Source organism: Rutilus rutilus (assembly GCF_951802725.1).
Source record: "Rutilus rutilus genome assembly, chromosome: 3".
Lineage (NCBI taxonomy): Eukaryota > Metazoa > Chordata > Actinopteri > Cypriniformes > Leuciscidae > Rutilus > Rutilus rutilus.
This window is the reverse complement of record NC_140211.1, coordinates 2,895,195-2,907,882: the sequence shown is the minus strand read 5'-3', so window position 1 is coordinate 2,907,882 and position 12,688 is coordinate 2,895,195. Positions and strand designations below refer to the sequence as shown.

The 12,688-nt window shown below is 38.4% G+C and overlaps 1 protein-coding gene across 7 annotated transcripts; it reads right to left on the bottom strand.

Moving 5' to 3' along the window:
- Nucleotides 1-419: 419 nt before the first annotated feature.
- LOC311287220 (serine/threonine-protein kinase Nek1-like) lies at nucleotides 420-11,113 on the bottom strand. 7 transcript variants are annotated; one of them, XR_014626710.1, is made up of 12 exons: nucleotides 11,043-11,113; nucleotides 10,179-10,372; nucleotides 7,337-7,473; nucleotides 7,176-7,245; nucleotides 6,970-7,070; nucleotides 5,048-5,131; nucleotides 4,860-4,921; nucleotides 4,693-4,779; nucleotides 4,544-4,598; nucleotides 2,318-2,504; nucleotides 2,080-2,188; nucleotides 420-1,048 (listed from the first exon to the last, which is right to left on the bottom strand). XR_014626710.1 is itself a non-coding variant. In XM_084403913.1 (11 exons), exons 3-11 carry the CDS (start codon nucleotides 7,460-7,462, stop codon nucleotides 2,130-2,132), a joined length of 831 nt encoding a protein of 276 aa, XP_084260039.1. In that variant the 5' UTR covers nucleotides 7,463-7,473; nucleotides 10,179-10,372; nucleotides 11,043-11,113; the 3' UTR covers nucleotides 1,916-2,129. The 7 variants fall into 7 exon arrangements, 4 of the variants coding, with proteins under 4 accessions (XP_084260039.1, XP_084260038.1, XP_084260041.1 ...); XR_014626711.1 differs by lacking the exons at nucleotides 10,179-10,372; nucleotides 11,043-11,113 and adding an exon at nucleotides 9,258-9,327; XM_084403913.1 differs by lacking the exon at nucleotides 420-1,048 and having other exon boundaries at nucleotides 1,916-2,188.
- Between the last annotated feature and the right edge of the window lie 1,575 nt (nucleotides 11,114-12,688).

Genomic DNA, 12,688 nt, shown 5'->3' with positions numbered 1-12,688 from the left:
ATCTTTGGAGGGAGCTCAAACTCCTTGTTTCTCAGCGACAGCCCAGAAACCTGACTGATCTAGAGAAGATCTGTGTGGAGGAGTGGGCCAAAATCCCTCCTGCAGTGTGTGCAAACCTGGTGAAAAACTACAGGAAATGTTTGACCTCTGTAAGGTAAGTTTGTACTTGTTTTTTTTTTTTTTTTTTTTTTTTTGTACACATTCTGATATGCTGAAGTTGCACATTTCTTTCTGGTTATAATTATTCCAAGACCACACCTGAATTTAAGTTTTTATTCAGCGATCGCCAGTGTCTGTCTAACACCAAAATCTTGTCAGACCTGCTCATTAAAGAAGCCTAAAGACACATTACAAAGGGTTTGATAGGCCAATCAGGTTTCACTCTGTTGATCCTCAATCAAAACCAACACATCAATGTTCACATTTATGTGTTTATTTCAGTTAAAGTGCATTATACAAACACAGTAGAAAGAAAAATTACATTTATCAGCTACTCACAAAGACAGGACAAGTTTTTTGCTTACAATTTCAAAACATCATGTTAGTAAAGGCCACGCCCCAATGTTCATTCTTGACATAATTAATTAGGAGTGAAAATGCTCCTTTTTTTGCTTCCTAAATTTTCTTTGAGCATTATCCTAACCAGCGATATTGGTTTAGTGACTTCATTATGAAAACCCGAATATGGACCATTACCTAACCTTTGCTACTACTATAATACATATATCTACGATGAAATATACTGAACATTACAAACTGCCAGCTCTGATAATTATTAGTTAGAAGTGTTTCTCAGTTTGGGTGCATTGCGTCTCGTAGTGTATCCAGGATCGCTTGAAGCTCCTCTGTTGTCTCCTTTATTTTTGTGACAAATTTCATGGTCTCAGACTTCAGCTCTTCTGCTTGTTGAGTGTCTGCGGGCAGCAGATCTGCGGTGTCGCTGTTATCTGGCGTCTTCTCATTCGACCTAGTGGTTTGGTTGCTGGTGGATTCTGATTCTCGTTGACTATCTCTTAAAGCGTAATCTTGGCGGAGTTTGTGGATTTCTCTGGAGTCGAGAAAAACAAAGAAGACGTCAACAGCTACAAACAGTGCAGATAAAACTCCTGTAGCTGTTTCAGCCACACGGACGACTCTCGCAGCCTGAGCTGCAACTTTCCCAACATTTACAACTTCAATTAAACGGAGAAGCTCTGGAATTCCTCCCAGTCCTCGTCCAAGTCGAGCTCTGTCATGCGGTGGCAGGACTGAACCCAAAAGCAGACGAGGTGCAGACACTCAATGTTTATTATGACAAAAAACTGAAAACAAAACCCACGAGGGGGCAAAACAGGACTGGGGAAGAGAACAACTAGACTAAGACCAAAATGATAAATAAAGACTCAGACTTGACGATGACTAGAAAAGAAACAAACAGCAATACAAACTCACTAATAACATACACAGGATTCAGACGAAGTATCACAGGGCAGTCACAGAGAATAACATGCAATGTTAGACAATGTACCGACACAGGACAGAGAACATGAGGGGATTAAATAGGGAGCAAACTAATCAGGAACAGGTGAAAGCAACAATCTAATGATTACAAGATGAGATAACAAGAGGGCGGGGTAAGGTGACAAGACAACGCAAGCACACAGCCAAAACAAATGGCCATGTGCTTACACATAAAACATGGGCCTGTCATGATCCTGCCTCAAGACCAAGGAAAATCAGAGACAAGAAGGCAGAATCATGACAGAGCTCCAGCACTCGCTCCATCTTGTGCATTGGGAAACTACCCATTGCTTGTGGAAAACTCTTTTTCTAAATTTTCCACTGCTATTTGGATGTTTTGGATGCAGCAAATTGTGGAGGTAATTTTTTCTTGGAACTCATGTTTTTTCTGTTATCATCATTTTGATCTTCTGTCGGTTTATTTGCTGGTTAACCATGTTTGTTATGTTGCTCACACCAGATGTTACTCCACCAGCTACAGCTACACCGATTCCCACTCCTGTTACTATCAGAGAAGCAAGCCCAATAATAGAATAAGCCCAACTACAGATGTGATTCCTCCAGCCAATCCCACTACACCTCCTGTCAGACTGCTGACGGTTGTGTTGAAGTGGACCTTCTCCAAATCATCAGCCAGGGATCTCAGTACATCTAGAGTCTTGTAAAGGTCTCCAATAGTTTGTATGCTCTGAAAAAAAAAATATAAAATCTCAGTTAATTTGGTTAAAACCCATGCCAATTTCCAAAACATTGTTACTTTATCATTTCATAAAACCTGTTTTTGTATAGTAAAATGTAAACATAAAAGCTAACTCACCATTATGAAGGTGTTTAATGATGAAAGGCCTGGTCAGGATTTCACTGACAGACGGGCGGTTCGCTGGATCGGTCTGAAGTGTGTCGATTACCAGCTGACGAAGGTCCTCAGAGAAGGTCTCAGGAAGAGCTTCATAGGAGCAGGTAAGTATCTTTGTAATAATCTCAACTGTGCTTCTTGCGGTAAACTAAATGGAATTAAAATATTAACCAGTTAACCAGCTGCAATCGTGAAAATTACAACATACAACTTTTACGCCAATTGTGACAAAACAACCTATACTGTCCAACCAACACAATTTCAAATCAATAATCACCGCCAAACCACAATCTAACCCGAAAGAACCAGCTAAAATAATTGCATTTATTGTATTGGTTTGAAAATGTGATGAAAGGTTGATTGATTTGTCTCAATAAGAGTAAAGACCCATTCACACCAAGGACGATAACTATAAAGATATAGTTTTAAATATAAAAGAATAACAGATAACAACACAGAGAAACAATATCAGCCTGTCATATTCGAGTATTCAAAAAACGAGCCAATGCACATTGGCGTGTGAGATTTGCATCTTGCGCTCCGCCCCGCAGCTCGGGTATAAATACGGAAGCGGACCACTTGTCCTTCGCTTCGGAGCCAATCGGATGTCGTTGTCTCTGAAGAGTGTTGAAGTGTTTTCAACGAGCGAGTGTATCGTGCTTCTTCCGGAAGTCTCTCCCAGTGCTGGTGTGTTACAGCGCGAGTGCAGCGATGATCACGATCCCTCTGAGCTCTTAACTGCTGTTTTAACAGCATTCTTTGTGTTTGTTTGTTCTGACGGTTGGTTAGAGAGTGAAGAGGGTGAGTGGCTTCACTGGTACAGGCTGCATCTTCTCCTGTCAGTGTTGCCGCGGTCATTCCCCTGTGTGCTCCGGCACTGGTTGAGAGCACTATTTCCTGAAAGAGAAACAAGGGTGTATCTGCCTCTTTTTCAAGTTGCCATTCCACCCGTGCGTTTCTGGATGCGGTCGTTCCTGTCCCCAGCTGATGGTCACAATAGATGCATCACATGTTTGTGCTTACAGCACGCTGAAGCAGCTTTTGTGGAATTTCCATGTTCCCATTGCGGAAACAAACCCTCAGCCCGTGGTCAGACCATTCGTTTCTCCGGGCCGGAGTGCCCCCAGAACAAGTGTCCAGGTATGCTGAAGTATCCACAGATGCCTCCAACACCGGCTGGGGGGCCATGTACTACGGGCATGCAGTAGCGGGGGTCTGGACGGGCCCCCAACTGCATTGGCGTATCAACTGCCTCGAGTTGCTAGCAGTACATCTTGCTCTGAGACGCCTCAAAACGCTGCTGCTCGACAAGCATGTACTGGTCCGTACGGACAACAATGTGACCGTTGCGTACATCAACCATCAAGGTGGTCTACGCTCCCGTCACAGACACTGTGCAGAGTCAGGGAGGAAGAGGAGCAGGTCTTGCTAGTTGCCCCTTATTGGCCCAACCGGACCTGGTTCCCCGAACTGATGCTCCTCTCGACAGTCTGGTCCCTGGACGGGACGCGGAGGTTCTAGGTGATCTACCACAAGCTGTCGTAGACACCATCACTTCGGTGAGAACACCATCACTTCGGCGAGAGCACCCTCTACGAGGCATGCTTACGCCCTGAAGTGGAACCTGTTGTTAACCTGAACCTGAAGTGGAATCTGAAACGCCCAGTCCATATGTGTAACCTCCACATGATACCTACGGGCAGGATGTGGCTTCCGCAGCGTCTCCCTTTCCCCCGAAAGGGCACGCTTTCCCAGTGTTATCCAAGTCTGTCTGAGTGGGTCAGTTACGTATGTAACCCTTGTTCCCTGAAGGAGGGAACGGAGACGTAGTCCCGTCGCCACTATTGCTGGATCACCGCTGACTCCGGGCTCCAGATGCACGTACCACTTGTTTTTCGCTGAGGAGCCGAGTGGAGCCCGGAGTCAGCGGTGATCCAGCAATAGTGGCGACGGGACTACGTCTCCGTTCCCTCCTTCAGGGAAACGAGGATTACATACGTAACCGAGACGTTATCGTTCTTAGCATGGATGGACCTTATAATACATTTTTTGCAGTCAGAATATTGTTTATATATTATTCCAACTGGATAACTTGTATGAATTATCACCAATATAACAGTGTTGGAATTTATAAATTCTTTCAGTTAAATCTCTGCAATATCTTAAAAACTAAACCAAAGATCTTACAGCACACTTCAGCATGCAGAGCTCGTAGAGGACACATCCCAACCTCCAGATGTCACTGTAAAATAGCGAATATTATAAAGGCTTGAGTTTTGGGGGTTCGGATATGGAAATATAAATAGTCAACATTGCAAATGTAGGATGCTTATTACGATTTCTCATCATAAGGTTTGCCACTCAAATTCTCTGGTGCAACATATGAGAGATCTTGAGTTTCTGCTGTCTGTGCATCACTGGACCTGATAAAAACAGAAATATATGGTAAAGAACATTATGTTTGCACATATGGACTATTTTGCATTTCGTTTTGAAGAGTTACCATTCATTAATCTCTCCAAACTCTCCAAGACGAACGGTTCCACATGCAGTGAAAAATATGCTCTGTCATGAGAAAACACATATTTGACAAGTTGATGAGGATGGTGGGAATGAGTGGCTTGCAATAATATCAGTCAAATTGGAAACATGAAAACATGCTTTCAGATATTATCTGATTTGCATTCGTACCTTGGGCTGCAGGTTTTTATGTTGAATCTGTTGATCATGCAGGTACTTTAATGCCATGCTAATCTTCACAGTCCAGTCCAGAATCTGTAAATTGATCAAAAATCAAATCAGAAGTGTTTGCAATAGTTTTGTATTTTTTGTTATACAAGTATGGTGACACTGTGACATTTTTGTTTTTTTTCTTAATTCACATAAACAGAACATTATACATCACTATTTAGAGCATTGCAAATTGTATGGATTATTTGGATATGTTTCTTTATTAGGCCATATTAATAGATTTTAAGTATGTATACACACGTTCATATTATTATTTTATTTATTTTTTTATATTAGATTGCTACTACCGAGTTTACAAACTACCCACCTGTTGTAGGAATAGTATTGTGGGCAGTGTTGGGCAAGTTACTTCGAAACTGTAATGCGTTATTTATTACTTATTACTGTCATTTCAAAGTAATTCGTTACATTACAATATTACTGTATTTAAAATGTAAGGCATTACACTACTATTGCATTACTTTTAAGTTACTCTCACCCAAATAACTGCAAATATGGATTTGGAAATCTAAATGTAGCTTATGATGCTCAATTAGCTCATTACACATCCAGTAGAAGGTGATGTGGTATCCGACTGAGCTTGGACCCATAAGAAATTTTACTATGATGTACATACCATGGTATTCCATAGTAGTACTATGGTAGTACCATGGTACCTTACATATAACCATGGTACTATATAGTACTTCAGATATTATCATGGTACCATGGTACATTGCATGGTACTGTAGATGTTACTATGGTACATAGTATGGTACCTCAGATTTACCGTGGTACCTACCATGGTACATACCATAGTACCTCAGATATAACTATGGTACATACTTTATAGTACTTCAGATATTATCATGGTACCATGATAATATCTGAAGTACTATACTGTACAGTATGTTACTATGGTACATAGTATGGTACCTCAGATTTACCATGGTACATGCCCTAGTACCTCAGATATAACCATGGTACATTCTGCCGTACATATTACCATGGTACATACTTCCTCAGATATAACCTTGGTACCTCAAATATTACCATGGTACTTTGCATGGACGCATGGTACAGAAATCTTTTTACTTTAAGCCCGGGGTAAACTTTAGGGTTAAACTTTAGCAAAAATAAAAATAACTAAGCCAAATATTTTTATTTTATTTTAATTATTATTGTGAGTGACTGCAGTAGTGTGGGCATAGGCCATTTGGTCTATGAACGAGTCATAGATCTCCAAAATCAGTTTTAAATGTATAATGTAATATTAATGAGATTTTTATTTAAGTAATGTTCTAATTCTAGATGTTTGTAAATGCTGCATGATTTTGACGTGGTTTAATCAATGGCCGTGCGCGTGAACTTTGAACATTCATGTCGCTTTCAAACCCATACTGTCTATTTTTCAAACACTGGAGCGGCCGCGGCGCAGAGTTGCCATGGAAACGGAGTGAAACATTTTGCGCGGACGTTTCTCCTCTGCTGATCTCGCGGTGATTTTGGCGAATTTGCATGAAGGAAAAAAAAACTACCACTTTATTCCAGGTTAACTGCTTGTAACGCGCGTTACTGACATTTGTACCGAGTAAAATATTACATTCCCCCCCCCTGTAATGCCTTACATTACCGCGTTACAGCAAAAAGCAATGCATTACAGTAATTAATTACTTTTGTAACGCGTTACTCCCAACACTGATTGTGGGTTATATATTTACAAGATTATTGACATCCTATTACATTTTATATGCATGAAAAGATTGACTATCATTGTTTGTTGACTCAGATGCTTTGAGTCATGGGGACAGCAGTTAATTATACAGTTTGGTATCATTAGAATATTACACAATTTACCTGTATATTTGACCTCACAATCATACCTCATTCTCAAATGATTCTGCAGCCTGTATTTTGCGTTTGATTTTCTGAGCGAGATCTCCACCCTCACAGTGCTCCAGTACAAGATACAGACAGTCACCATCTGAAAGCAGATTCATTCAACACTTTAATGATTTACAAGAATAAATATACTCCTATAGCTAACTTTAGATGTATTGAATATGAATAATATTAAGTTTCTTTCAACCTCCGATGACTTCCTTGTGATGGACGATGTGTGGATGACTGAGTTGTAGGAAAGAGTTTAATACATTTTCCTAAAAACAGACACACATATGAATCAGAATCTCTCTTTTCATTTAACATTTTATTTTTAAAATATCATGATAACCTTTGTGTCCGTCTTACCTGGCCAACACTGAACTTTTTAATGACAAACTGATCTCCACCTTCATTTTTCACCAGGATCATCTGCTCGTCTTCACTCACTAATGTGTAGCCGGGATATTTGGTTTCTGACTGATTGTTGCCCATCTCTGAAACTTCTGCAAAGCGAAAAGTTTGAGTAGAGAAGGATTTTATGTCTGTGTATATATAAGGACATCACACATGCTTTCTGTCACGTATGTGTTTGGTTTTGGTTAATGTTTTCTTCTTTTCTTCTTTAAAGTTTCCTGTTGTGTCATGTCATGTCATTCCCTTGTTCCTCATGTGATCATGTCATGTGCTTCTTTTGCTCTATAGCCGTGTTTGAAATCGCCCACTAATACACCCTCATTCACTATTCCCTACATCACTCCAGAGCCGGACAGTAACGGAGTACATTTACTTGAGTACAGTACTTAAGTACAATTTTGAGGGATCTGTACTTTACTCGAGTATCATTTTTGGGGAGTACTCATGACTTTACTCAAGTACATTTGAGAGGAAAATATTGTACTCTTTACTCCACTACATTTCTATCCATAACCGTGAGTACCTGTTACTTCTAAAAAAGAAAAAGGAAATCTCGGAAACCCTCAATTTGTTGTTTCCCTCTCAAACGTGATTGGATTGTGCAGGCACCACTGATTGGGACAGCCTATCAGCAATCACCTTCAGCTTTCCGCCAAAAGTCAACTCCATGGTCAGATTTAGATAAGAGACGAAACCATGGATGAAACAATGGATGAAGACGCAGCAGGTCCATCCCGGGAATGTGCCAACCCGTGGCCCCACCTCGCCAGACTATTTCAATTTTCTGAACAAGTTAATGATAGTTTTCGCTTCAAGTGTTTGCTGTGTTTACCAATGTAAGCACTGTGGCAGTAGTAATGCAATATTTAAAAAATTTACTCTTGTACTCTTGATACTCAAGTACTTTTAAAAACAAGTACTTCAGTACTTTTACTTAAGTATACATCTGACTGTAGTACTTTTACTTGTACTTGAGTAAAATTTAGCAAGGGGTATCTGTACTTTTACTCAAGTAATGAAGCTGTGTACTCTGTCCGCCTCTGCATCACTCCACTAATATAGTCCACTGAAGGAGTGCATGAAAACGAGTGAGTGAATTCGGACACTGAGTGTGCCGGAGAATTGCCATATAACCCACATCATCGTTCAGGGAGAAAACTGGACAATCTAATGCGTTTTTTCGCCTTTTCTACATGTAAAAACACTAAGGGAAGCAGACTGAGGGGGAGACGTGAAGATGCCGGATTATAGCAGATCTATTAATAATGTCACTGGTTAAATCCACTGCCTATCACTAATCACATTGGGAAATGTGAATATTTAGAATGACAACAATAAAACTCCAGTTTTATACTGCACTACCTGCGAACAGTCCCAAACACTCCTGTGTTTCTTATAATGGCTTTATTTACAAAGCACAAAGAAAACAAAAAAATCCGTGTGAATGCAAAGAAAAGATAAATGTAGATTTTGACTGACTTTTGTCCTGCTTGTTTCATGATTCAGGCCCATTTATACTCTTCTATTTCAATTTTGCTGCTGTGAAACATTTATCAAATCCATCTCGTCTTTTCCGTTCTGTTATTTAGGTCGCATTTAACCATTGTTTACAATAGCTAGTTAACTCCTCCTATTAAATTAAACAATATTTCCACCTGAGTCTGTGATCAAAGTAAATATAAATTCTCTCATTTATGATGCAGGTGTATTTATATTGTGCTTAGAAAAAGTATTTGTCATCTCCAGACCAAGACAAAGGCATTGAATTAATGATTATGACGAAACAAGATGGAGTAATAATAATACAGCATGGACCTCTTAGGTCTAAAGTAACGTAGTACATTTTTTTCACAGAGAGAGGCAGCAGTCTTACCTTATTTTCAATAATATCTGTGTGTCTCAAAACTCTCGAAAGTCACTGAACTCACTTCATTTGTGCAAGAGTGCTGATGGTTAATCATTTACAACAATCACACAAGATAGCAGAGATCCAGTTAGAAACATTTAGCCACACACTGGTCAACTGCAGGTATATTTACTGTACAGGCCCTTAATAATTTCATACATTGCATTATTATGATTTTGTTCCTCTTTGTAAATCATCTATAGCCTATTGCACAAAGTTGTCAGAAAAGAAAAACAAAAACATGTAGGCATGTGCCAACTTTTGATGGCAGATTTTCCACGGGGGAATGATTAGCTAGGAGTCGTTTGAGGTGAAGTTTTCTTTAGTAAATGGTTTGATATGAATCTCATCATTCCATCAATATCTGTCGCTCTTGCAGCTCCATGTAAACATGTATTATGTTGCAGTTCCTTGTGCAGAATAAATGCGCCATAATTTGGCTCTTGGTGAGGTTTGACTTTAGACCCTGAATGAATGAAAGTGAAGGCATTCAGTGGCGTCTGGAAGCAATATAATATTTCAGTGTGAACCTTAGAACTTTTATAATTTTTATTCTGTTTATGATTATATAAGTGAATGAGCTTTAATATTTAACTTATCTGACTTATTATTATTTTAATTATTCACAAAATGGGTCATACATGGAGCCCTAATGGGCTAAATGGATATTTTTTCCACAATGACTTTACATAAATTAATACACCATTAGTTTTTTTTTTTTTTATCTTTTTTTTTTTTAAGGCAATCGGTTTGCATGCTTTCGTTTATAAGTAAAGTTAACTAATTAGATTTTACAGTGTACATGTGCAAGTCACTAAACACATTTATGTGCAAGATGCAGTATTGCAGAAGAGGTGTTTATGGGTAATGTGCTGAGGGTGAATTTACATATTGCGTTGATGAAGTATTGATGCACATATTAATGAAGTGCATAGACTTCATCAAGGTGAGGTGAGCCTCTGAAGTTGCTGCCAGTGAGTAAAGATTGTCTGGTTAGTCGTCCAATCAGAAGTCGTTACTACACCATCTGGCCACAGTGATGTTGACCGGCTGGCACCACATAAACAGCGTATATGCTCTTTCTGGAAACAGGAGAAATAAGTGAGACAGGGCAAAAGAGGAGAGAGGATTTATTAAACATTCACAATTTAAATCCTCCTCTGTTAAAAACACTCAGTGGTCTCTATGAAATAAACACGACTTCAAAATAAAATACAATTTGTCTTTTTTTTTTCATCTTTCAGCAAATATTGAGTTATATGTGTTGTGTGATTAAATAAATCAAAATGACAATAACCACTGTTACCCTGTAAGTTGTCTGTTTTCAACTTAAAATAATACATAGCTTATGTTACCACTTACATGGTTCCTGAATGCATTTTCCATTTCCAACTAAAATCATTTTTACTCTTCCAAAATGCATGAGCTGACAGATTTTTTTTTTAAATAGTTTTTAACCACTTTTAAAATATATAAAATTTGTTTTTAATATTAGCTTTTAACCATTACATAAACTCAGTTTTTAACATTAGCTTTTCACATTTTACAAAATATCATACATTTCAAAACTATTAGACTTTACAAAAATGTTCAAGGAGCTAAAAATAGAACTTTGATTTTACCAAAACGTGACTTTGGTAGCAACAGGTCCACATATTCATAAAACAGCCTTATTAGCTGACATTAAAACATTAAGCAACATGTCAACGTATTATACTCCAGGTACTTAGCTTAATTTACTATTCCACCAACCTGGAAACAGGAGAAATAAGTGAGACAGGGCAAACTCTGCGTCCGGTTTTCATCTCGCTCAGCAGAAAGAGGAGAGCTGCAAAGCGGACCAAACTGACGTAAAGCCGCTAGAGCACAATAAACAACACACCGCCCCCTGCTGGCGACCCACAGTCACTCCTGACATAATATAGAAAATATTTTAGTGCAAGGATGGTGGAAACAGGTTCATTACCCCTGAACAAATATTCAAAACATTAATTATAAAATTCCAGAAACTACCACAAATGTGGTGGTAACACTTTAGTGGGCATCACAGTTGTCATGTATCTGATGAAACATTGTGTGTTTAAATTGCACATACTTTGTTATATAATTAACACAAATCTCGTTTATATGTTTTAATTTAATATGTAAAAAAAAAAGATATATACATATATATATATATATATATATATATATCTGAAAATAAGATTTGTTTTGCATTGCATTTTCACAGCACTGAAAGTGTTTTCCAAGTTTCAGAAATAAACTGGATCAAAGCGGTTATCAGAACCAGGAAGATTGTAAAACTCTCTGTAGTTGTACGATCATTCTCAAACACCACGCACACCCTGTAACGAGTACAAAGGTTGTTTTCATCAAATGAAATCAAGAATGACTGTGATTTACTGTTGGTTGAGCACCTTCTAATGCTCTTACACCTTTCTGAAAAACTTGTACATCTGTAGGCCCATAATAGTCGTCGTTGGTTCACTGACTGGAAATATCTCTGCTTTTCTGGATTATTCTCTAACCTGACCCAGGAGTGTTTTCTCTGAGGAGGTAAGGGAGATCGTTCACTCTTATTCCTCTGTATGTTATGGCCAGTGAATAATCCGTGTATTAACCCTTGATATGTGTGGCATTTGAAGGCATTCAGTAGTCTGGATTTGACACGTGAAAAATAAGAACATTAAAGGAAAACATCCTAAAAATGCATATTAGAGCTTGTAATTTGGGTTGTTTTGCAGTGATGGGTCAAATAAACCCAACCGTGAGTTATTTACACATAGCATGTTGAGATGTTCATTTAACTTGACATAATGGGTTTACATCTTAACTTACTGTATCTTGAAAAAATGTGCAATATACAGTACACAACCACTGTTTACACGATACATCCTTTATTTCAGAAAAAATACACCAAATATAGCACATTTATAGAGTTTGCATTAATGTCTACCATCTACATTTAAACTCCTTTAACAAACATTTTTAGAAGTAAATATTAAACATTTAAAAGTAACATTTTAAATCACATGTGAACATCAGACGGCCGCTGAGCATTTCTCATAGGCAAAAGATATTGTGACAGGCTCCTTATAATCTGCACATAAACAAACAGTACATCTTTTAATATCCAGAGCAGTTAGATTCAGTATTATAAAGAATAAAATCAGTTTATTTATGCAAGGCGAAGGCAAAGGCGATTCCATCATGGGAGACGACAGATGCTGACTGACATCTTGTGTGTTTTGCGTTGCACAAAATATAAAATGAATTAGGCTACAGCACTGTAACGACTTTATAGATTAAATAAAATGTATACAAACCTTTATTTCGCAGAATAAATGCACCAATTCTGTGGCGTTGAGAAGCTCTCCCGACGAGGATACAAAAATCCC

What these genes read in the sequence shown, in the direction of transcription:
- LOC311287220 (XM_084403913.1), bottom strand. Translation starts at nt 7,462, where the DNA reads ATGGGCAACAATCAGTCAGAAACCAAATATCCCGGCTACACATTAGTG. An exon ending in CAGAATCATTTGAGAATGAG is followed by an intron (nt 5,132 to 6,969) that starts GTATGATTGTGA and finishes ATCAATTTACAG; the next exon opens with ATTCTGGACTGGACTGTGAA. An exon ending in CATTAAACACCTTCATAATG is followed by an intron (nt 2,189 to 2,317) that starts GTGAGTTAGCTT and finishes TTTTTTTTTCAG; the next exon opens with AGCATACAAACTATTGGAGA.